The 26154-nt window shown below is 39.1% G+C and overlaps 1 protein-coding gene across 1 annotated transcript; it reads right to left on the bottom strand.

Moving 5' to 3' along the window:
* Window positions 1-13071: 13071 nt before the first annotated feature.
* On the bottom strand, window positions 13072-25531 carry LOC129147232 (protein FAM170A-like). The gene is made up of 5 exons (XM_054708579.1): window positions 25229-25531; window positions 21297-21446; window positions 16839-16988; window positions 15122-15271; window positions 13072-13717 (listed from the first exon to the last, which is right to left on the bottom strand). The coding sequence occupies exons 1-5, from the start codon at window positions 25260-25262 to the stop codon at window positions 13089-13091; spliced, it is 1113 nt and encodes a 370-aa protein (XP_054564554.1). The 5' UTR covers window positions 25263-25531; the 3' UTR covers window positions 13072-13088.
* Window positions 25532-26154: the final 623 nt, after the last annotated feature.

Raw genomic sequence — 26154 nt, 5'->3', positions numbered from 1 at the left:
AGTCCACACCATGATAAGAGCACCATCAAAATTAAATTAATATTAATACTTAATATTAGGAGGAATCTATTAGAAATAATTTAATTTTGGAATCGTTTTTGGTGTTCTTTCTTCATGAAATAATTATCTGGTAGAACTGTCAATCTTGTTTAAGAAAATAACACACTATTATCTCCTAATAGATAAATGTTTATATTCTCTTCTTTTGATAATGAGGTGGACAATTTATACCCAGATTATCTAAAATGGTCTATTAAATTATGGAGAGACAAGATTAAATATATGCAGACACATTAATGAGATTTAGAAGCATGGAAAGCCACTCACAATCCTTTTTACAAGCTCATTTAATGCAAATATAGTTCCTACTTTCTATAAAAGGAACAGATGAACACTGTACCTTGCTGAAAAGTGCTTATTGGACATCAGGATTTAGTACCATAACTATTTGGTTCCTTTGAAGGGCATAAAAATCTTAGTGGAACTTATTTTTTATTTAAAGTGTTGTTGGTTTAGTCAGCTTTCTCAGTTTAGAGTTCATAGACCGAACGATCTTGAATGCTTTTTGACTCAATGCAACTAATCTTTATCAAGTTTCCAGACTCAGAGTTCTGTGACGGGTGCTGAATAACATGAGCAAGTCATGATCTTCAGTGCGTTTTGCTTCTTAGCAAACAAAATAAATCCATAGAGCTTGGTGGCTCAGTAAAGCCCTTCGTCAGTCAGACTGCCTGGTTTTCACCTCTGACCTCTCTCATTTAGCTGTTTGACTTTGGCAAATTAGTTGATGTCTTTTTGGTTTCAATGTCCTCATCAGAAGGAAAAATGAGAATAAAACAACAATAATAAGACTCTCCTCATAAGACTGTCAGGAGATTGAAATGAAATAATTCCAGTAAAACCCTTAGTAAATATTCAACTCCTGGTTATTATTACTGTTATTGTTATTACTGACATTTTTGCAGCTAGCTTTCCACACTTCAGACATCATTGTTTCACGGTGTAGCACTTTAAAAACAAATAATTGACAAGCAATCATTCAGTGAATGGGGATATCTTGGGTCTCCTGAGGAAGAGCAGTGACTGTCCCATAACTATAGTGTCTCCTTGGTGAGTGTACCATCGTATTTGTCTGACTCAAAACATGTTTATCCATAAACTGAGAATAGAGCATTTTCCCAGAGGTCCAACCACCTTAACCAAGGACTCAAGAGTTCTGAAGAACAGCGTATGTCCCTTTAGATATACAGTGGGAAATGTAGCTCTCATAAAGCCTAAAATATCAGTGTTTCCTGACTAGCAGGGGCTTAATCACAAGGAACAACAACAGCCTGTAATTATTGGAATCGAGAGTCAGATCATGGGAAGTGAGGATATAATTAAGTTCCAAGCGTGGTGAAAACTATTTGGAAATATGGAGATTTTATGATTCCAAATTTGCAGCTCCTGGCTTAAGAAAGCAATCATTTCGCCAGTGAGATGGGAACAGTCAACATCCATTATCTAAAGTCTCTTTTATTCTAGATTGAGATTAAGTAGACACTGCTACTAGTTGCTTCCTAAATTCCTTAGCCAGTCATCTCTCTCCCTACTTTCCATCCAAAAGAATGCAGACTTTTCTAGACATGTTAATGCATACAGAAAGGTTTAATAGAAACTTTCAGGCCTGTCCCTTTAATATGGCTTGGGATTTGTCACTGAAGTTATTTGGTGTGCTTTTTAAAGCTCAATAACATTTCAGAGGGAGTCTTATTCTTGCTGTCACTTGGTAGTTCGCAGGCAGAAACAACATTGGTTATAGGTGGTAAGTACATAAAGGGTAAAAACCAGTAAGGACCTCCATGTAGTTTGCTTTTTCTCTTTGTAGATGAAGAAACTATTTTTAACAGAATATAAGGAAAAAGTGGACTCTCTGAAATGATTAGAAGTGCAGCCTAGATTTTCATTATTTTATTTTACCTTTAGTGTTGAGAGTATTACAGACCTCCTCCTTTTTCCCCCCATTGCTCCCCTTCACCCCGTTCCCACCCTGTCCAGGCCTTCACTACACCATTGTCTGTGTCCATGGATTTATAACACAGTTGTTTCCCTACTGCCTTCAGAGACGATGAGAATATTCTGAAAAAGAATTTCAATGAATGAGCGATTAAAATAGAAACATTATGAACTTCCATATTGTTATACCTAGAAAAATAAATGTTTTAAAGTTAACTCCCCAGAATGAACTAGCTCTGTTACTTTTCCTTGTGCATGTGTTTGACTATACATGAAAATAGTGTGTTTGACTACACACACACACACACACACACACACACACACAAACACACGTACAATTATGAAAATAAACAAAGTATACAAAAGGACTTTTGGGGCAATTTTGTACCCCCAATTAAGAATATTTTTTATTTTATAAACCTGTTAGTTTAATCATAGTGAATGTCATTTCTATAATCTAGAGACTGGTCAAATATTGCTATATTTGGGTAGAAGTCCTGTATCAGAATCTTCAGTTTAAATTGTTAAGTAATGGAAAAAGCAAGATCCTAATGTATATCAAAATGTAGATTTATTGATCCTACACAGTGTCCTGTATTTCTGTATATATTGCTCTAACTATAAATAACTAAAATAAATCTTAAATGAAAACTGTATCTTGCAGATGAAATATATCAAACCATTAGACACTGTAAATATTAGATTAATTAATTTATCACAACATCTTCAGGTTTTTATTGCAACTTGACAACTTAGATCATATCTTTGGTATGTTTTGCTAAGAGGGAGCTGATAAATATCCTTAACATTTACTTCAGTGTGAGAAACAAGGCGTCAAAAAAGGGTACTGGACACAGTACACATAGATAAATACCAAGGTGGTATATCATCATCAGCATCATTATCATAATTATTATAATATTAATAGGTAAACTTCATTAGCATGTTCTATGTGTCAGGTATTCGCCTAAGCATGTTTGTGTTTATTGACTTAATTTTCCCAGTAACACGATGATGGAAGTCATCTTTCCATACTTATTTACACATTAGGAATCCGAGGCACCGACAGGGTTCCCTTCTCCTGGGTCACAGAACACTAATGACATTCCCAGGAAGTCCGGCCTGTGGAATCCCACCCTTCTTAGTCACTGTGTTACAGTGCCCTTCACAGCAGTGAACAGGTGAAGGGAAGGAATAAGAGAATGAAAGTGTTTTGGAGGCCTACACTGTGCCAAGACCTAAGCCAGGTATTGCAGCTGTTTTTACATTTGACACTAATTTCAAGGCCTTAAAATGTTGTTCTTTTATTTCTGCTCCTATGCCCTTGGGGATATTCTTACTTTTCCTGGTCCGCAGTGTTCATACCTGTAAATTGTTCATTGTCTATTTGCTAATTGCATTCTTCCTAAGAATCCTTACAGTCTGATCTTCGGCTTCTATGCCTACTGATGAAATAAAAGGATCTTTTATTTTTCCATGACTTACCCTATGTTTTACTTTGTCAACTTTTTAAAAAGCCTTCAGAGATTATAATCTTTATATTTTGGTTTTGGAGAATTGTACTCTATGCTATATTTTTCCTGATATCATACCACCCCTCACCTTAGTTTTGTGCCATTTAGAATAAGTCACTTGGCAATGGTAAAATCTTTGTAAAAAAATATCAAAGCAATTACTAAACTTCATCCTCCACAATTCGGTTTTGAAATTTAAGGGTCACCTCTATGTTTGGATCTGGCAAAATGTCATTTTTTAACTGCAAAATGTGATATACACAACAGGCATCTTAAAGAGTATAATGCTTTTCATGCTCCACTGTAAATTCCCAATAGCTGCTAAGTCTAAATTAGTCACAGGACTTAGTGAAGTTTATCCAGAGGAAGTCTGGGGAGATTTTGACCTCAATATTTCAGTGAAGATTTAATACGCAAGCTGTTTCTTACCAGCAATTTAGTCAAGGAGCTATTAGGACATAACTCCCACCAGAAACAAACAACTCCTCTGTAAACCTTATCTCATATACTGCCGAAACCGGTTTGGCTCAGTGGATAGAGCATCGGCCTGCAGACTCAAGGGTCTCAGGTTTGATTCCGGTCAAGGGCATGTACCTTGGTTGCAGGCACATCCCCAGTAGGGGCTGTGCAGGAGGCAGCTGGTCGATGTTTCTCTCTCATTGATGTTTCTAACTCTCTATCCCTCTTTCTCTTCCTCTTTGTAAAAAATCAATAAAATATATTTAAAAAAAAACCCTTATCTCATATACACCTTCATTAGAAGAAAACATTCCTACATTTCTTAAGAAACCAAAGCAAATAAGGAGAAAACCATTTTAACCCTTTATTTTCATGTATACGTATGTGTGTGTGTGTGTGTGTGTGTGTGTGTGTATATATATATATATATATATATATATATATATATAGACAGTTCATGACTTACAAATGACTTACACTTTTTAAACACACACACACACAACACACACACACACACATATATGTATATATTGATTTCAGAGAGGAAGGGAGAGGGAAAGAGAGATAGAAACATCAATGATGAGAAAGAATCATTTATCAGCTGCCGTCTGCACGCCCCCCACTGGGGATACTGGGGATCGAACCCACAACCCGGGCATGTACCCTTGACCGGAATAGAACCTGAGACCCTTAAGTCCACAGGCAGACACTCTATTCACTGAGCCAAACCAACTAGGGCATGACTTACAATTTTAAGAGATAATTTTTAAAATTTACTATGGTGGGAAAGCAATTTCATGGAAACCATACTCCAGATTTTGAATTTTGACCTTTTCCTGGGCTGGGAGTCTGGGGTGTGATACTCTGTGGTGATGCTGCGATCAGAAGGGTAAATGACTGATACTATAGCTTTAGTATTCAATGTATTTTTAATTTAACTTTTTTCAACTTGGTTTGTAATCCTATTGTAAGTCAGGAAGCACCTGTGTGTGTGTGTGTGTGTGTGTGTGTGTGTGTGTTTATTTTTAAGAGAGTTAGGTTTCTGTAAATATGCTTTCTTTTCAAACTGTTTTGTTTGATTTTTCTGGATGCTAAATATATAGTCCATTTATATAATGAATAACAAGGAACGATTGTTGAGTTCTGGGTAAAGCATTGGGCACAGCCTGTGGGCAAGTGGGACTCTTTCTTAGAGAGAAGCCAAGTTCATCAGGCTGGTGTTGCTCAGTGGTAGAGCATCTACACATGAACTAGAATGTCACGGTTTGATTCCTGATCAGGGCACATGCTTGGGTGAGGGCTTCATCCCTAGTGTGGGATGTGCAGGAGGCAGCGGATGGAAGGTTCTCTCTCATCATTGATGTTTCTGTCTCTCTCTACTTCTCTCTTCCTCTCTCTGAAGTCAATAAAATAAAGAGAAAGAGAAGCCAAGTCATTCTAGGATATCAAAATTTAGTTAGTAAAGAAATGAGAAAGATACTTTTTTAAAAGCATTTCATGAAGAAGATAACACTGTGAAAAAATACATGGTATGCCATAAAGCAGTGGAACAAATAAAGAATGTTTTATAATAGATGGTACATTAAATCAATAGTGAAAATATGAATGATATATAGGAAAATCTGTGTGATGGATAGTTCTTAAGAAGTCACTTTCAGTTACTATTCATTCAGAAAGTTGAGTCTTTGCAATCCGAAAACCAATGATGTGGTTTTGAAAATTTAGTTTCTTCACTATTTGTTTGTCAGGTCATAACACAGCAAAATGTATTATTCACTTTTCTCCCTGCTCATTGCACAAGCATTTCATAGAGATTGCTGGGTGCAGAGGTGCTCTCAAGGAGCACAGAACCACACGCCGGCAAACAACCAGAATAATGCAGCAAGTGCAGATCTCTGTACGTATTGTTCTGGAAGCACAGATGGAGGCTGCAAGGAAAAATCATCCCAGAAATCTTCACTGAGGAGGGAACATTTGAGTTGTCTTTTAGAATGAAAGTAAGTTTGTCTGGCAGGCCATGGCAGGGCGGAGGGGGGGTGGAGGGGAGTAGTATCTGTTTTAATCACACTTGACTTAGTCTGCTCTGCCGCTAGGAAATATATCATATAGAGCAATAATGAGACAAATGAAAGGTGTCAGCTCATAATTTGTGTTAAACCCTTCTAATATGTTACAGAATGTAGTTCATAAACCCAGTTATGAGTCAAATCGTAACTTCTCAGTATGTCAATGTAATATTTGTTCTCAGTTTGTGAAATTCAGTTGTTCACTTTACATTGTTAATATAGATGTAAGCTCTTTATAATATTCATTGAAAAAGCTTTGAGTTATAGATCATATGTTTTAAACAAGAAAATAAGTTCTAAGTTGTAGACTTCTTTGCATGAGTAATAGAAAATAATTCCACCATGTTCTGAAATGGTTTATTCTTTGGGAAAATGTTGCAGTGTAATTTTTTGATCTCCATAAGTCTTTTTTATAAAAAGAATTGCATAGCAAAATGCAAGTGAGACATTTTAATAATTGTTTTTTATTAATTGCCAGCATTGTTCTTAATGAACCATGGAGATGTTAGAAATCTTCTCACTCATGTTGTTAAAAAAATAATTCTCACTTTGGAGACAACTTGATGGTTTCTCACAAAACTAAACATACTCTTACCAATAATCATATTCCATGGTATTTACCTAAGGAGTTGAAAAAATATGTTTACACAAAAACCCTGCACATGGATGTTTATAGCAGCTTTATTTATAATTGCCAAAACTTGGAAGCAAACAAGATGTCCTTCAGTCGGTGAATGGCCAAATAAACCCTAGTACATTGAGACATTGAAATATTACTCAGCACTAAAAAGAAATGAGCTATTAAGTTATGAAAAGACATGGAGAAAACAAATGCCTATATCTAAGTGAAATAAGTCCATCTGAAAAGGCTACACGCTGTTTCATTTCAAAGATATGACATTCTGGAAAAGGCAAAGTATGGCAACAGTAAAAATATCAATGATTTTCAGGGGATAGAGGAGGGGAGGGATGAATAAGCAGAGCACAGAGGGTTTTTAGAACAGTAAAACTACTGCATACGACACTGTCATGTTGGATACATGTCAAATATTTGTCCAAACGCATGACATACACAATATCAAGAGTGAACCCAAGGTTAAACTGTGGACTCTGGATGACGAAGATGCATCAGTGCGCAGTCATCAGTTGTAAGACATGTACTCCTCTGATGGAGGACGTTGGTCATGGTGGAGACTATGCACGTGTGGAGACGGGATATATGAGAAATCTCTGTGCCTTCCCTTTAATTTTGCTGTAAACCTGAAACTACTCTAAAACATAAAGGCTATCAAGTCGTGTGTTTTTTTAATAAAAAGAGGAGTTCTAATTTGATTGCACAAACCACCTTTATCTTTGAGCCAGAATTTTTATTATATATTATCATTAATTCACCTAATCTGAATACATATTTCATAGTATTCTCTTTTGCCCATCAAGTGGTAAAATTAATGTCAAATGTTGAACATTTTATTCAGCATTATCATATTAATTTAGAGTTTTTTATTTCATTTTACTTTCACAGTTCTTTTATATAAATTCTTTACATTGATCGAGACACAGACGTTTTTGTCAAATTGAATTACATATATTAGCCTTCAAGTGTTCCTTATTCAAAGACAGCACTAAAAAATAATAATATTAAGAATACTATTATCCTGATCAGTTATATTTATGTGTTCTTTTCGATCTTATTTAAGTTTATAGATTTATATCTGTGACATATTGGACATTATCATTCATTTTTTCTTTAACATATAGTATTTTTAATTCAATTCTCACAAAGCTCAGTTTAGAACACATTACTTACACTTTTGGTATTTCGTTAGTTTTCATAATTACAATTTACCCGTTACATGGGAACTTAGTTGAAGGCTGCTTAAAACCAATCATTCTGGTCTCCTGCGGTACTTCACAATTGGTTCTCTTTGTCGTTTCCTCTACCAGCTCATGTCATTTCAGGAAGGTGCTCCTGCCTGTTTCACAGAAACATAGTCTCCTTTTGGTTTGATTTTAAGGTCATTCATAAACTACACTTTCATTAAAACTGCCACTAGTGACATCATGGCTGGGCCTTGAGAATATCATGCTTAAGCAAAGTAAGTCAGACAGAAAGAGTTAAGAGCCACATGATTTTACACATATGTGGGATATGAAACTTAAAGCAACAAATAAGCAAATAAGAAAAACAAAAACCACAGATACAGACACCAGTATGGTGCTTACCAGAGGGAAAGGAAGTGGGGGAGGGGTAGAAAAGGGTAAAGGGGGTCAAGTATATGGTGAGAGAAGATTATTTCAGTTTGGGTGGTGGGCATACAATGATCATGTATTATAGAAATGTACACTTGAAACCTCTATGATCTTTTGAACCAATGCCACCCCGATACATTTCAAAATAATAAAATCTTACCTAACAGCTATCTCATTTTGTTATGTATAGGTGCATATCTTTTTTATTTTTAATGCTCACCTGATTATATTTTTTCCATAGCTTTTTACAGGAAGTGGAAGGAAAGGAGGGAACCCACAACCCAGACACATGCTCTTGACTGGTAATCCAACCGATTACCCTTGGGTGGGTGTGCCAATACTCTAATCCTGTGGTCAGCAAACTGCGGCTCCCGAGCCACATGTGGATCTTTGGCTCCTTGAGTGTGGTTCTTCCACAAAATACCACATGCAGGCGCGCACATACAGTACGATTGAAACTTCGTGGCCCATGCGCAGAAGTCAGTTTTTGTTGTACTGTTGATATTTGGCTCTGTTGACTAATGAGTTTGCCCACCATTGCTCTAATCACTGAACACACCAGCCAAGGCTGTTGGGTGCATATCTTAATCTATGTGGCTGGCAGAGAAATCCCCTTTGCTTACCAAAGGCCAAGGTTGCCCAGACTTCTAGGTTTTAAATTTAAAATAGATGTATTATTTGTATCTCCCTCAATTTCTTTAATATATTATAATTTTCCAAATACAGGTCTTTTACTTCCTTAGTTAAATTTATTCCTAGGTACATTATTATTATTTGCAATTGTAAATGGGATTGTTCTTAATTTCTCTTTCTGATAGTTCATTACTGGTGTATAAAAATGCCAAAATTTCATTGAATATTAATTTGTAGCCTGCTACTTTAATGGATTCATTTATCACTTCTAGTAGTTTTTTGGTGGTGTCTATGGTTTTCAGAATATAGTATCATGTCATCTACAAATGATAGCTTTACTTCTTCTTTCCAATTTGGATGCCTTTGATTTCTTTTACTAGTCTGATTGCTGTGGCTAGAACTTCCAAGGCTGTGCTCATTAAGAGTGGTGAAAGCAGACATCACTCTCTTATTCCTGATATTAAGGGAAACACTTAGTTTTTGCACATTGAGTAGGATGTGAGCTGTCATATATGCTCATTATTATATTGATGTATGTTCCCGCTATTCCCACTGTCTTGAGCATTCTGCCTTATGACCCAGCAATTCCACTTCTGGTAAGATATCCGAGGAAACCTGAAACACTGATTCCAAAGAATGTGTGCACCCCCATCTTCATTGCAGTATTACTAACAGCAGCCAAGATTTGGAAGCAGCCCAAGTGCCCTTCAGTAGATGAGTAGATAAAAACCCTTTAGTACATTTACACAATGAGATACCACTCAGGCATATAAAAGAAGAAAATCTTACCTTTTGCAACAACATGGATGGAAATGGAGATTCTTACATTAAGTGAAATAAGCCCATCAGAGAAAAACAAATGCCATACAATGTCACTAAGATGTGAAATCTAATGAACAGAACATTGAAACAAACAAAATAGAAACAGAAGCACAGCTACATAGATCAGATTGACAGCTGGGTGGTTGGGGGCCGGATAAAATAAGGAGGTGGATGGAATAAGGGGGAGATTAAAGGTAGGAAGGAAGGAAGAAATAGTGACAAAAAGTGACTTTAGTTTGGGTGATCAATATGCAGATGATGTTTTATTGAGTTATAGAACACTTGAAACCTGTATTGTTTTATTAACCAATGTCAACCCAAAAAATTCAATAAAAATATTAAAAATTACAAAAAATAACTCATTTCTGCCTGGCATAAGTGGCTTAGTCTTTGAGTGTTGACCTATGAACAGGAGGTCACTGTTCCATTCCTGGTCAGGGCACATGACCCGGTTGCAGGCTCCATCCCCAGGGAGGGAAGGAGGTGCAGCAGGCAGCTGATCTAGAATTCTCTCTGATCTTTGACGTTTCTATCTCTTCCTCTCCCTTCCTCGCTGAAATCAATAAAAATATATTTTTTAAAAATAATAAAAAATAGCAAACTCTTTCCAAGTCACTCTTTCTTCATCTATCTCTCCCTCTCCCTTCTTCTCTGACATCAATAAAAATATAATTTTTAAAAATTAATAAATATAGTAAACTCTTTCTAAGCCACTCTATCTTCAAGAGAAAACTTTCAAAACATTACTATGCTATGAATAAATAAAAATTTTACAATATAAAATTATTATGAATTTAAAACAAAGGCACAACTCAATAATAAAGGAAAATGTTTTTTTCAGTGTCCTCAATTTTTAACTTGTAGAAAATGAAAAGCTATCCTTATTATACAAAACCTAATTTTAGATACTGGAATCATTCTTGGGTAGACACTGTAGAAAGTACTAGACTTCTAAAGACATATTTTATAGTGTACTTAGTATTAGGTATACTGGAATGAGGCAGAAAATGATGACAAGCATAGAGAGGATTTTGAATCTCAACAGGATATATACATGCTTTTTTTTAGAAAATGGGGAAAATAACTTAGTGTAACATATACAGATATAGACTCATTAGCAATCATATAGAAAATAAGGACAAATAGTGAATGCCAAAAATGGAATTGGTAGCATATAAGGTACTTTATTTGTTGACTCATTAAACAAAATTGCATATGGAACAGATCAATAGATGTCACTTTTCAAATACATGCTAGGCTCCAGTACATGCTATCCTAACAAAATACTTTCATAGAAATATGAGGGCTGAGTAGAGGGGAGGGATATTACAATCTGTATTATTAAATTTCTAAGGTGCTTACGGTCTTTTGCATCAAGCGTGTACTCATGGGTGGATATGTAGGGGGTATAATAAAGTTGGATAGAGGGTAGGACAGTATCTGGGATGTGTGGTCTGCCTTTTTCCTCAGGAAAGTGCTAAGGTGGTATTAAAAGGGGCCGTCTGCTCATATTGCTCCGATGGTTGTAGAGATGGTGGTGGTAGATGTGCATAAAATGTTGGCTACTATGCTAAATGCACTTTCCGAATTAATCAAGGACAGTCTACATGTACTGGCTACCAGTATATCCCTTAGTGTTTCAATATGAAGTCAGAGGAATATAATGTGTTCCTCCTTTCTAGGTTATGTCATTTCAGCTATTCAAATGGAAGAAATTATTATGTTGAAGCTAATTAATTAAAGAACATGTTACAAACAACAGGCAATGGCTTAGGCTAATTGAGGAAAAAAACCAAGATCTTATTGAAGAGTTAGTGCTGAGGCTTAATGACTTAAAGTCACAGTTTAAACAGCCCGATCTTTCAAAAGAGAGGAATTGAAGAGTGGAAAAACTCTTTGTTGCAAAGGATAACTCACCACCACCGCTACCACCACCACCACCAATACCCCAATCTCTCTCTCTCTCCTGTTTTAGCTTCCAAGTTATCAGTACAGATTGGTCAGGGATAGATGTTTACTCGGGGTAACTGGGTCGGATGATGACAGGAAGGCAGAGAAGTAATGACCTCACTTGACCAGTCTGACTTGCCCACATATTTGGCAGAAAACAGAGCCTCTTTTCAAAGGAAGAAGTAAAAAATACTCAGATGCAAACAACAGCAACTGTAATCTATCTCTGAGCTTCTATGCACTTGCGGACACACGGGAGCATATATAGTTTTTATACATGTGTTTTTATGGGGAAGGATGCAGCACAAAATGAAAAGTTACAAGACAATGTAATATGAATACATAAAGATATCCAAAATATCATAGTACAGGTTTAAGCTTTAATAATTTCAAAAGGGTAAAAGCTACAAATTATAAAGATCATTTAAAGGTGGATCTATTTTAATTTCCATTCTCCCTTATAGTTTTTGTAATTAGAAATAATACTTTTTGAATTTTCATTTTTTCTTACCCTCTGAAGATGGCAGAGAGAGTAAAATTAACATTGACAGTTCAAAAGGTACCAAGTCAAGTACATATAAATGGCATGCATGTAAATAAAAATGGAAATAGTGTTTTTCAAGTTGGTAGCTCTCACCCTTCTAAAGTTATTAACCTTAAATATGCACAATGACATTTTAGAAACCTGTATATATACACATATGTTAATTAAATATTAGAGTATCTGGTAATTGTTCATTGTGTGCTCCATCCTTCCCCATGGATATGTATGTATAAGAAGTGTATATGCACCTGTGTTTCCACAAGTGCATAGACGGTTAGAGGCGGATAATAGTTGCTTTTGCTTTCATCCATGCAGGGCCTTTTTATACCTCCATAATGTCTGTCTTCCAGCCAAGTAATTGTGAGGGTGAATACATCAGAGGAACATACTGGAAAAAGATATATCTTCATTTAAAGAAAGGGATATAGAAAAAATATGTAAATTTTTTTAACAAAGACCAATTTCATGGAAAAGTGGAGGTGAGTACAGGGGATGGGAATTACAATCTGTACTATCAAAATTTTAGGGTGTTTACAGTCTTTTGCATCAAACATGCATCAAGGATGGTATATAATAAACTTGGATAGAGGAAAGGCAGTGTCTGGGATGGTGTGGTCTGCCTTCTTGACCCTCAGGAAAGTGGTGGACGGTATTACAAGGGGCTGTCTGCTGAGACAGGTGGTAGGGGTGTAGAGATGGTGGTGGTAGATGTGAGTAAAAAGGTTGGATACTATGTCTGCTCGAACGGAATGAAGCCTCCTCAGTGGAGTCTAACCTTCACTTCCTCTCTTTTAGGGGCTGAAAAACAGTCTGTTTAGTTGTACAAGTTTGTCTTCATGCCAAATGTTTTTCCTTCTAGAATCTAAATGTTGCCTTCCTTTTTCTCTCCTTCTTCTTCCTCATACGCTCTTTGTACTTGAGATGAGCCATGGCCCTATGGAAAACATGGCAGCTGAAGCCCTCCCTGACCCCGCACTCCACATGCTCCTGGAGGACTTCTAGGCTGGGGAACACCCGGCAGCAGGCCATGCACCTGAACCCACTGTCCAGGGCCACCAGCCACTCGGGCGTCTTAGCCCTGGGATACCCGCTTAGAGCTGGAGGCTGTGCTGGACGGTCAGCCTCCCCCCTTTTCTCCTGGGCTCTGCTGTCTAACATCGGCTCACGGGCAATTAGGTGTTCCTTCTCAGACATGTGAGAGAAAGGGACATCTTTATGGACCTTTCCAAGATAGGTCATTTCTTCCATTTTGATCTTTTTTGAGGGCGGCACCATCCCTTCCTTTGTATGGAATAAGACGGCCACACCCCTTTCCAATTGTACACGCATATAGTACATTTTCATGGGCCTCACATCTGTCCCATGTACTGGGGACTGAAAGGGCTCGTTCTTATTAAGTGAATGGGACGGAATGTAGGTCTGTAAATAGTCAGAGGAGTCCTCCGTTGGCTCCGAGTGCTGGGATACAGGCAGCTCCTTCATTTCTAGGAAAGAAAATTTGAAACATAAAAAGATTAGAAAATATATGTAAGGACTGTAGGAGTGAAGGTACAAGTGCAATATGTGACCATGTGAAGTGAAAATAGATAGATATGTGATACTTCAGAATTCTATGTGTGCTGTGCTATATTTGAGGTATTTACATGGCATAACTGTAAGAATGGGGATGATTAGCATGTTTGTTCATGTAGAGTTGTATGTTTCTGCTTGGACATATCTGAGAAGTGTTCCATGTTGCTAAAAGAGGATGGCAAATGGGTGAGTGCATGCTTGTTATGTGGTGTGACAGCGCATGTGAACAGTGCAGGAGTGGTACATGTTTTACTGTGAGACAGTGAGATAGAGAGTGTTAGGGGAGGTGTATATGTGCTCTCAGAGTGGTCAGCTCCATGAAGGTCTCAGGCCTGGTGGATGAAGTGATATGGTCAGTTAGGGGCACAAGAGATGAGAGTTCCTATCCTTTAGGGTATGTGAGTTTGACCTAAAGAGGTTATCTATGTGAGTTTGACCTAAACAGATTGAGTTCTGAAGGGATTAAGATAAAATATGGGAACTAAGGCCTAGCAGTCTAACTCTTAAGCATTCACCAAATAGAAATGTGTCCATAGTGAAAACTACATGCAATAGAATGCCCACAACATCACTTTTTCAAGCAGTTCAGACTGAAAGCAACCCTAATGATCAGATCATTATAATCATTATAATCAGCCGATGTTAGACAGCAGAGCCCAGGAGAAAACCATTTCTCATAGAAATTAACACGAGCTTTCCGTTTCAAATTCCGTTTAAAATTCCATTAACTCCCAACTATAAGTAAACTAGCTAAATGGTGTGTTTTGTGAATATCAGTGGGATTAGGTAATCTGATAATGACTAAGTGATGAAATGAAGGTAAGCATATACTCGGTAATGCTGCTGGAGACTGGGAAAGGCAGATAAAGAGAGAAAGCCTGTGTATCTGAGAGGACAAGGGAAAAGCAGGACATGCAGAGCCCTACCTGGTATGAAGGAAGACAGATGTGTGAGTGAGTGTGTGAGGATCTCAGTTTGTGCTTCTCAGAGGGGAAGGTCTGAGTAAAATATCACACACACACACACACACACACACACACACACACACACACACACACACACACACGTCAGCACTGCCTATGGCCTCAGTTCCAGCTGTCCCCGGCCTGCCATTTTGGAAATTTGCGCTGAGCGACCTTGCCCTGTCCTTGAAGGCACCTTGCCTACTTGTCCCTCTGCAGGAGCCTTAGTCCTAGTCCTTCTTCCCTGAAGCCCCTTTTCTGTTTTTGAGGGGAAAATGAACTAAGTAGAGAGTAGGCTGAGCCATTGAGCTACATCTCTTGATTAAGTTCAGATCCCACCTGTGTATTCCTTACCTTCCTCATCAGGACGGGCACGCTTGGATGGGGTGGAGACAGCGGTAGGATGTCCTGAGAAGGCAGGCTTTTCTCCTGCTGCCTGACTACAGGCTGCGGCCTCCACGGGCGACTCAGGCTGGGGCACGTTGTCTTGGCTGACGCAGCGTCCTGGGCAATGGAATAAAATAGAATATTGAGATGAGGCATTTGCCGAGGTCTGTGTCAATTCAAGAATTACATGTTGAGTGGACATGACATGTGAGGCATCATTACTACACATGACACCACATCTCATAGAAATTAATACGAGCTTTCCATTTCAAATTCCATTGACTCCCAACTATAAGTAAACTTGCTAAATGGTGTGTTTTGTGAATATCAGTGAGATTAGGTATCAAAGTGTTATTTGAATGCAATGTGCTTGCTGTTTAAATGCATAACGTGTTGGTTAAAACCGGGTTAAGGTTTAATGTAAGGTTGATTTGGCATTTGCTAATGTGAAATGGGATGAACTTTGTGTGACTGAAAAGGTTAAAGTTGTGTGTGCTTTCTGTCTGTTAGTTCCGCACACATTTATGTATATAGATTGCATTATCAATAATGATATATTTATGTGCTTTATATATTATGTTGTTTAGGTAAGGAATGTTGTTACTGAGAATATACTCTTTGAGACTAAGAGCAGTTGGTGTATTTGCAAAATGTGAGGGAATAATGAAAGGGGATGTGAAAATGAAGGCATATAAACGAAATGATACCTGTGCTTTGAACAAATGGCATAGGGTTCAGAGAACGATGGGTAACAGTAGGTGTGTGGTAACACGTGATTGCATTAGAAATTAAAAGTATGAAAGATTGAGTTCTGAAGGGATTAAGGTAAAATATGGGAACTAAGGCCAAACAGTCTAACTCTTAAGGATTCACCAAATAGAAATGTGTCCATAGTGAAAAATACATGCAATAGAATACACACAACATCACTTTTTCAAGCAGTTCAGACTGAAAGCAACCCTAATGATCAGATAATTATAATCAATGAAAATATAATATTCGTGCAATGATATACATGTACCAAAAAGGAACAAAATTAACGTCATACGCAACATGGATAAATTCCACAAATATAGTGATTAGTGATAGGAGCTGGACACAAAGTATATATTGTGCCCTTCTATTTCCATAAAATGTAAAAGCAAGGATACCAATCGAGGGTCTTAGGAGTCAGAGAAATTAGACCTGTTTGCATGGGATGGAAATCCACCATGGAGAATTTAGATGCATGTGGAAGATTGTAGGGAAATGAATGATGGGACAGTGACAGCAAAGGGGTCTTATATGGGATGAATGTGAATGGGAAACACTGGCTATGAAAAGATGTGGATGTGATGGTGTCTTTGCCTGGGTATCTCTGCACTCTACGTCAAGTTCAGTTCTTGAGGATCCTACCACATTGGGCCTTGGATAAGTTAGTGCTTCTCAGGTTCCTGGTAATATGACATGCCCTTGGCCAGCTCACAGGAACATATTCTTCCATGTTTCTCTGATCAAACTCTCATCCCCTGTCCTTGAAGGCACACTCCCTACTTGTCCCTCTGCAGGAGCCTTAGTCCTAGTCCTTCTTCCCTGAAGCCCCTTTTCTGTTTTTGAGGGGAAAATGAACTAAGTAGAGAGTTGGCTGAGCCATTGAACTACATCTCTTGATTAAGTTCAGTTCCCACCTTTGTGTATTCCTTACCATCCTCATGAAGACGGGGACGCTTAGATGGTGAGAAAACACAGACGAAAGGTTCAGAGAAGGCAGACTTTTCTCTTGCTCCTTGACCACAGGATGGGATCTCCTCAGGTGACTTTGGTTGAGGTGCATCGTCTTTGGTGTTGTATGGTCCTGGGAAATGGAATAAAAAAGAACACTTAGATGAGGCATATTCTGGGGTCTTTGTCAATTCAAAAACTACATGTTGAGTGGACATTACATATCAGGCATGATCATTTCATTTGACACTTGTTCTCGCAGAAATTAAGGTGCCTTTCCTATTTAAAATTATATTGACTCCAAATGATAAGTATACTCTTATTAAATGGTGTGTTTGGTGGATGTCAGTGTGATTGGGTATCTTGCATGTGATATTTCTGGAGATCTATCTATATACATTATCAACAACTTTGAATCATGCCTGAAAGACAGTATGCAAGGATTAAAAGGTGGATATCAACTCAATTTCTTCATGAAAATTTGTGCATTTAGGAGACATATGGTGTGACTATCATGAAGTTCTTAATGAATATCCATATTTACATTGCTCTCTATACTGACATAGATATACAGACAGCGCTGTAAAAGGATAAAGTTTTGTGTTTGAAGAAATTATTCACTATTATGTCACTGTCCATTTCAATCTTAGCCACCCTCTTGCTCCTGTGTGTGGGGGGTGCAGCCTCAGTTCACCCAGCCTGGCACTGTGTGGGGGACGCAGCCTCAGTTCACCCAGCCCGTCACTGTGTGGGGGGTGCACCCTCAGTTCCCCCGTCAAGCCATGCCAGGCGGAGGGGTGAGGTCTCAGGTCTCCCGGCTCCGGTGCCCGGCCCAGCCTCAGGTCCTCTGGCCCCTGCGCAAGGATGTGAGGGTGTGACGACAATTTGCATATTAGCTTAATTAATCTTTATTATGTAGGATTAAGTATGTTGTGACAAGAAATTACATTAGAAAGTAAAATGTGAAAGTTTGACTTTTGAGGAGGTTAAAATAGAATATGGTCCCTATGGCCTAGTAGTCTAATTGTAGCATTCACCACATAGGATTGTGTCCATATTGAAAAATACAGTAAATGTAATAGATTGCCTAGAACATCACATTTTCAAGTAGTTCCAAGTCAAAGCAACCTGAATGATCAGAAAAGTATAATCAATGAAGAAATAATATTCATGAATGATATACATATACCAAAGAGGAACAAAATTAACATCAGGTATAACGTGGATAAATTACACAAATATAGTAATGAGTGAAAGTAACAAGACACAAAGTATTACTGTGCCTCTCTATTTCCATAAAATTCAAAACCAGAGATACTAATCTAGGGTCTTACGAGTCAGAGAAATTATAACTCTCTGCATGGTACAGAATTTCGATCCTGTGGAATATTATAAGGAAACTAGTGGCCCGGTGCATGAAATTCGTGCATGGGGTGGGGGTGGTGTGTTCCTCAGCCCGGCCTGCACCCTCTCCAATCTGGGACCCCTCGAAGGATGTCCTACTGCCAGTTTACAGGGATCGGGCCTAAACCGGCAGTTGGACATCCCTCTCACAATTCGGGACTGTCTCCAGCCGCTCACCTGCCTGCCTGATTGCCCCTAACCACTCTGCCTGCCAGCCTGCTCGCCCCCAACTGACCCCCAGTGATGGCCTACTTGCCCACAACTGCACCCCATGCCGGTCTGACCACACCCAACTGCCCCCTGTGCCAGCCTGCTCACCCCCAACTGCCACCCCTGCTGGCCTGCTCGCCCCGCCCTTCCCTTCCCACTGGCCTGCGTGCCCAAAACTGCCCCCTGCTGGCCTGCTCACTCCAAACTGCCCCCCCCCCTGCTTTCCTGATCACCTCCAACTGACCCCACTGAAAACCTGCGCAATCGAACTGGCCCCCCTGCTGATCTGTTTACCCCCAACAGCCCCGCCACCCACCAGCCTGATCACCCCCCAGTGACCCAAGCTCCCAGTCCTTCCCTTTTTTTTTTTTTTTTTTCCAGCATCTTCTTGAGTGGAGGCCAGGGCTGGCTGAAATCAAGTATCTGGAATTTATTTATCTTCTATAATTGAAACTTGGTAGCCTTGAGTGGAGGACATGGCTGGCCAGGGCGGGAGGAAGCTTGGCTTCCTTCATTGCTGGGGCAACCCAAGCCTACTGCTTGCTGCAGCTCCGTGGCCACCACCATCTTGGTGTGTTAATTTGCATACTCTCTCCTGATTTGCTGGTGGGCGTGGCTTGTGGGTGTAACAGAGGTACAGTCAATTTGCATGTTTCTCTTTTCTTAGATAGGATAGATGATGGAGAAAGTGAGTTCAAAGGAGTTTGATATGGAATGAATGGGAATGGGAAAGATTGTCTATGAAAATAAATAGATGTGATGGGATCTTTGCTTGGTTATCTCTACACTCTACCTCAAATTCAGTTCTGGAGAATCCTACCTCTTTGGACCTGTGTTAAGTTATTAGTGCTTCACATGTTTCTGGTAACACAGCATGCCCTTTTCCAGCTCATATAAAAATATTCTTCCACGTTTCTCTGATAGGCCCTTTCCCACTATTTCCTCAAATAGAATGCTGTTTTCCACTGCTCTCCTTGGGCTTGCTCCAGTCCTATTACTTGTTTTTCCCTTGGAATGGATTGCTTCCACTGTTGATCCTATTGAAGACGATGCAGAAGCATTCCTCTTTTTGCCCTTGGCATTCTTGTGTTGACTAATAGGCAGAACTATTCAGCTCAACCCTGGATTCTGTCTAGATCCCAACCGCCCTTTGCATCCTATTCGATAGTCCCTCCTTAGCAGCACCATTTAGCTTATCTTTAGAAGACATGCAGGATAAACTGTCTGAAGAAGAGGCCTTGCATGCTTTCTGGCCTTGACTTGGGGCCACTGCCTTGTTCTGTGCTGTGAAGCATCTTCTCATATGTATGTTCAGCTTTGCTGAGAAATTAAATAAAGATAATAGATATCTAGTTGATGCTTGTTATTTGTGTATTTATCTATCCATTTAACATATAAGAAGAGTTTACTTTGTGCCATGTTCAGTGAGCACACATGGCCTACATGTTTCTTGATAGTGTAATATGATTCCCATGAAAATATTGAATGCACAGAAATATTTATTGTGTCAATATATGTCATGGGAGACTGGGTTTGCACAAAGAGTTCTTTGGAAATGGACAGAGACTGCTGTCCCCTTTCAACCTGGACATCCTACTATGTTGTATTTATGAGCTTCCCTTGCAGGTAGTCCTGACCATGAGGTTACATTCTGCAATAGGAAATGAAGGGCAATGACAGGTTCCACTTCCAGGCATCACCATACACTCCTCCTGTGTGCTCCTCCGGGCTCCTCTGCTCCTCGCTGACTGGGATGCAGGATGTTACAGGTTCCAGGACAGGAAACATTTTGAGTGATTGTTGGAATGCTCAGATAGAAATTTTCAAACATAAGAAAACTAGAAGATGTGTGTGAAGGTGGTGGGAGTTAAGATGGCCATGACCTACGTGAGCATGTGGAGTGAAAGTTCATGTATATGTTTTATTTCAGAATCCTGTGTGTGGGTTACTTTGTTTGATGTGATTACATGGTATAACAATGTGCGAATGAGAATGTAATTTGTGTGCAAGTTTTTGCCGAGTGGTATGCATATTCTGGGACTTATCTGGGAGTGTTGTCCATGTCTGTAAAAGGGGATGGTGACTGAGGGTGTGCATCTTTGCTATGTAGTGTGACAGCACATGTGAACATGTGCAGGAGTGGTACCTGTTCTTACTTGAGATTTTGAGAGGGAGCATGTTAGAAGACATGTGTGTGCACTTTCGGAATGTTCAGCTCTATGAAGGACTGAAGGCCTGGTCACTGAAGAGCCATAAGGTTAAAGACACAACAGATGAAATTTCATTTCCTTCAGGGCATGTTAGGTTACCTGTGTGGGTTATTTATGGAATTAATGTGTAAATGGGTGAGTCTGAAAATGATTGTTTGAAGGAATGAAGACAAGAGTGTATCTAGGTAATTCTGCTAGAGAGTGGGAAAGATAGATGAGTAGTGAAGGTCTGGGAATATGAGAGAACTAGGGAAAAGAAGGAGCATGGAGCCTAACTGGGTATGAAAGAGGACAGGAGTGTGAGTTTGTGGGAATCTTTGTTTGTACTCATTTGATTCTTAGGTTCTAATTAAACTTTCTTATACCTCTTGGCATGGTCCTCTACCTCAGCCACAGCTGTCCCAGAGCTGTTTGGTGGGGATTTATGCTGAAGGACTTTGCCCAGTTCTGGAAGGCACACTCCCTACTTGTCCCTCTGCAGAGGAATTAGTACTGGTCCTTCTGCCCTGAAGCCCTTTCCTGTTTTTGAGGGGAAAGTGAACTAAGTAGAGAATAGCCTGAAGAATTGAGGTACATCTCATGACCAAGCTCAGATCCCATCTTTGTGTATTCCTTACCATCCTTCTCAAGACGGGGACGCTTCAATGGGGAGAAGACACCGATGAAACCTTTAGGGAAGTCAGGCCTTTCTCCTGCTGCCTGACGACAGGCTGCGGCCTCCACAGGTGACTGACGCTGAGGCGTGTCCTCTTGGGTGTTGCATGGTCCTGGGCAATGGAATAAAGGAGAACATTGACATGAGGCATTTTCTGAGGTCTGTGTCAATTCAACAACTACATGTTGAGTGGATATTACATGTCAGGTATGCTCATTTCAAATGACACTTGCTCTCACAGAAATTAAAGTGACTATCACATTTAAAATTCCATTTACTCCGAACTATTAGTAAATAGTTATTATATGGTATGTTTGGTGGATGTCAATGGGATTGGGTATTTTGCATGTGATATTTCTGGAGATCTATATGGATTATCAACAACTTAATATCGTGTCTGAAAGACAGTGTGCAGGAAGTAAACGTTGGGTATCAACCCAATTTCCTCATGAAAAAGTGTACAATTTGGAAGTATGGGGTGTGAGCATCATGAAGCATTCTGCATGAACCCATATATTTACAGTATATCGCTACCTATAGTGATGTTGCTATACAGACAGAGATACAAAAAGATGAATTTTTATTTTTGAAGAAATTATTTTATATTATTATGTCACTGTCCCAGTTTCAACGTCAGCCAAGCCCAATTCTCATCAATTCTATGTCTCATGAATGTGTATGCTATGTGTATTATTCATATTTGTAGCAAAATGCTATAGTGAAGGTAATGTGTGTGGTGTTTAAGTTTATAATGTATTGGTTAACACTGGGTTAAGGTTTAATGTGTGCTTGATTTGGCGTTTGCAAATCTGAATATGGGTTGGGCTTTTTGTGACTGAGGAGGGTATATGTGCTCTTTGTGTGTTAGTTCCGCACATATTTATGTGTGTATATTGCATTTTCTATAATGGAGGATTTGTGTGTTTTTCATATCATGTGGTTTAGATATGGAACTTTATTACTGAGAATGTTCTCTTTGAAACAAGTGGAATTGCAAAATATGAGGGCATAATTAAAGAATGTGAAGATGTGAAAATGAAGGTGTATAAGAGAAAGCGTACCTTTGCTTTAAAAAAGATGGCAAAGAGTATAAAAAAGAGTGTGTAAATTAGGAGACCAGTAACATGTGATTGCCTTAGAAGTTGAAAGGATTAAGGACTGAGTTCTGAAGGATGAAGATAGAATATGGCACCTTAGGCCCACTGTTCCAGCTCCTCAGCATTCGCCAAGTAGAAATGTGTCCAAACTGAAAAATACTTGCAATCGAATGCCCAGAACATCACCTTTTCATGTAATTCAGACACAAAGCAACCAAAATGCTCAGAAAAGTAGAACTAATGAAGAAATTATATTCACGCAATGCTATACAGATACCAAGAATGAAAAAACTAAAGTGAAATGCTGCATGGATGAATATGACAAATATAACGAAGAAGGAAAGGAACCTGACACAAAGTATATATTGTGAACTTCTGTTTACGTAAAATTTAAAAACAGGGATACCAATCTAGTGTGTTAGGAGTCAGATAAATTATAACTCTTAGTATGGTAGAGAGCATGGAGAATTCAGATGCATGTGGATGATTTCAATGAAATGAATGATGGGACAGTGAGTGCATGGACACATAGAACAGACTGACACCTCTCAGAGAGGAGGAGTGGGGAGAAGGGATGAAAGAAGGTAAAGGGATTAGCCAAAGAGCACATATGCAGAGTCTATAGACACAGAAAACAGTGTTGTGAGGGCCACAGGAAAGGGGGAGTGGGTTCGGGGGAAGGTGGGCAAGACTTAAGGGGCAATGACATCTGTAATAGTACAAACGAGAAAAGTAAAGTTGAAATATGTAAAGCAATAAAAATTAATAATAATAATAATAAAAGTGTCTACTATGTGCCAAGTTCAGTGACCACACACTGTCTCCACCTTCACAGATATTATAATTCTTATGAAAATATTAAATGCACAGCAATATTTATTGTGTCAATAAGTATCATGTGAGCCCTAACCGGTTTGGCTCAGTGGATAGAGTGTTGGCCTGCGGACTGAAAGGTCCCAGGTTCAGTTCCAGTCAAGGGGATGTCCCTGGGTTGTGGGCACATCCCCAGTAGAAGGTGTGCAAGAGGCAGCTGATCAATCTTTCTCTCTCATCGATGTTTCTAACTCTCTAACCCTCTCCCTTCCTCTCTGTAAAAAATCAATAAAATATATATTTTTTAAAAAGTATCATGGGTGACTGGGTTTGCACAAAGAAGGTTATTTTTAAATGGAACAGAGGCTGCTGTCTCCTTCCTACCTGGACATACAACTATGTTATATCTACCAGCTTCCCTTGAAGGTAGCTCTGACCATGTGATATCGTTTGGGCGATAGAAAATGAATGGAAATGACAAGTGCCAATTCCAGGCATCACCATACAAACCTCCCATGTGCCCCTCTCTGCTCCGCCCTTTCCTAGATGACTGGGATGGTGATATCCTGGGTCTACTTGAAAGCTGCATGTTAATAATAAAGTTTACGTCAGCTCAGGGCCATGAACCATCCCATGCAGGAGACTTGCCCTAGTAGCCTGCACCTATGTGCTGAGTTGACATGTAAGCAGGAGATCGATTCATCTGTGTCTTAGTCACTAAAGCCTAATCTACTCCAAGTAGAGATATAAGGTGTTTTTAGAGGCACAAAAGTGGGCCTGGTACATAATTATGTTACATTAATATATATTTTCCCTGGATTATTTATATTCTACATGTGTGTGTATATGTGAAAAGGTGTGAATGTACATTGGCTTGTCTCATAGTTTATGCTCAATAACATCTCTAAATATGTGCAATTATTTTTTAAAAGTGAAATGAAGTCAGCTTTTCCAAAGGTCCCCTGGAGGATGCAGAAATCCCAAACAAGTTGGAAATACCAGTTCTCCTGAGGAATGTGAGCTGCCATTAGAACTTTGGGGCTGGCTCCAATCCGTCTCCCTCCCACCCCTGACCAACGGTCCTTCCATATACTGCTCACTTGTTTACTTGTAATCTCCATAGAAACCAAAATATTCCAGTTTTCCAGTTTTCAGAAAGAGCCAAACTTTCTCCTTAATTTAACCATCATTGTCAATGGTTGTTTTATTTGTATGTGTGTTGTGTGTGTGTACCCCATTTTTTCTTACATTTCACATAAGGGGCCCACATTTACATCTTCATAATCTAAAACAAACTTTTTTACACCTGCGTGAATAACTTCTATCTGACATTAAACTCTCATCCCTATACAATGAGTTTAAATGTTCAAAGTCCACCGACCCCCCAATTTATTCCTCACCTCTAAGAGCCAGACTTTCTTCTTGATTAACAGGAAAATATACTATTAGAAAACTAGTAACAACATTTACTTTACCGATGCCTTTAGGCAGAAATCAAATACAGGGAAATACATTTCTAAGAAATATTATACTGATCAACCACTCTGTCTCTAACAGAGTAACCCAGAGGGACACGGTGCAGGTGGCACTCTAAACCACAGTGACAAGGACCCGGGCATCTGAGTTTCCTCTCATACTCCCTGGGCCCTCAACATGCACACATACATCTCTGTCTCTCAATGTCTCTCTCTCCCTTACCTCCTCCCTCCCTCCCTCCCATCACCCTCTCTCTCTTTCCCTTCTTTCTCTTCTTTCTCCCCTTCTCTTCATTCTCTCTCTTCTCCTCTCTCCCACCCACCTCTTGCTCCCCTTCCTCTCTCTTCCCATCCACCCTCTTCCTTCCTCACTCGCGCACTCTCTCCCTGCATCATCAAAACTAGAAATTCTCTCTTTCTTTAGAAAACAGTACCTGGTTACCCTATGCCCTGAGAATGTGTGTAAAACGGACCTCTTGACATCCTTGCAGTTTTGATGAAATACTTGCCTTCCAGATGTTTCTGTTTTTTCTTATGCTTCATGGTTCAACTCTTTAAAGAATCACTCAAATCAGATACCTTTCTCCCCCAAACTCTGCTCTCAGTGTGTCAGTTGATGATGACAAAGAATCAAATTAACAAATACAATCAATATAAACAAATTACTATCAATAATAAGACACTTGAGAGACCTGTGTAAGTTGATGATGACAAAGAATCAAATTAACAAATATAATCAATATAAACAAATTACTATCAATAATAAGACACTTGAGAGACCTCTCCCCTCACAGAGTCAATGTTCTGACCAGTGCTTAGGACACCACCAGGGCAGTTATGATGCTAGTCATCGCCATGGTTTCAGTGGTGTTCTATGACCTGTGCATGACATCACTGCACCCCAGGTACCCAGCTACTATTCACAGGACTGCAGGGCCACCACACACACTGGCCAGAGTGATCCCTTTGTCCAATGGAAACACTACCATTAACTTGAATTTTTTAAATTGTTTACTTCATATCTAAACTAGAGGACAGGTGACTTGAATGAAAAAGGGAAATTATTTTATGTGTAGGATAAGCACATTCCTAATTCTCTCCAGTGGTGAGGCTAAGCAATACCTGAGAAAATTAGGCTTAGAACCATGCTTGTCTCACAGAAAGTGGTATTGTTATATATATGCTATTGGCAGTTCTATTTAACTGATGTATAAACATGAGTTATATGTGAGGTATATATTGGTGTATATATGTGGATTTGAAAATTACACACAACTCCATCATTTATCGAGTACCCCCCACTATGGGGAATAGTCTACATTTTTACAACAAGCCATTTTCTCTTTGGCTGCGCTTTTCCTTATCATGGCCCCAGAGGCTTCGGAAAAGAGGGAGCCTCTGGCTCTTGTCGTGAATTGTGTTCCTGTCGCTCCAG

The sequence above is a fragment of the Eptesicus fuscus genome, chromosome 19 (genome assembly GCF_027574615.1).
Source record: "Eptesicus fuscus isolate TK198812 chromosome 19, DD_ASM_mEF_20220401, whole genome shotgun sequence".
Classification (NCBI taxonomy): domain Eukaryota; kingdom Metazoa; phylum Chordata; class Mammalia; order Chiroptera; family Vespertilionidae; genus Eptesicus; species Eptesicus fuscus.
Note: the sequence above shows the minus strand (reverse complement) of the source record. Positions and strands in the feature narration are given on the sequence as shown.

Bases quoted from the DNA above. Each gene is read 5' to 3' on its own strand.
- LOC129147232 (XM_054708579.1), bottom strand. From the start codon at position 25,262: ATGAAGCATAAGAAAAAACAGAAACATCTGGAAG. The intron at 21,447-25,228 runs GCAAGTATTTCA...TCCATTGCCCAG, and splicing joins AAAACAGAAACATCTGGAAG to GACCATGCAACACCCAAGAG. The intron at 13,718-15,121 runs GTAAGGAATACA...TTTCTTTCCTAG, and splicing joins TGCCCGTCCTGATGAGGAAG to AAATGAAGGAGCTGCCTGTA.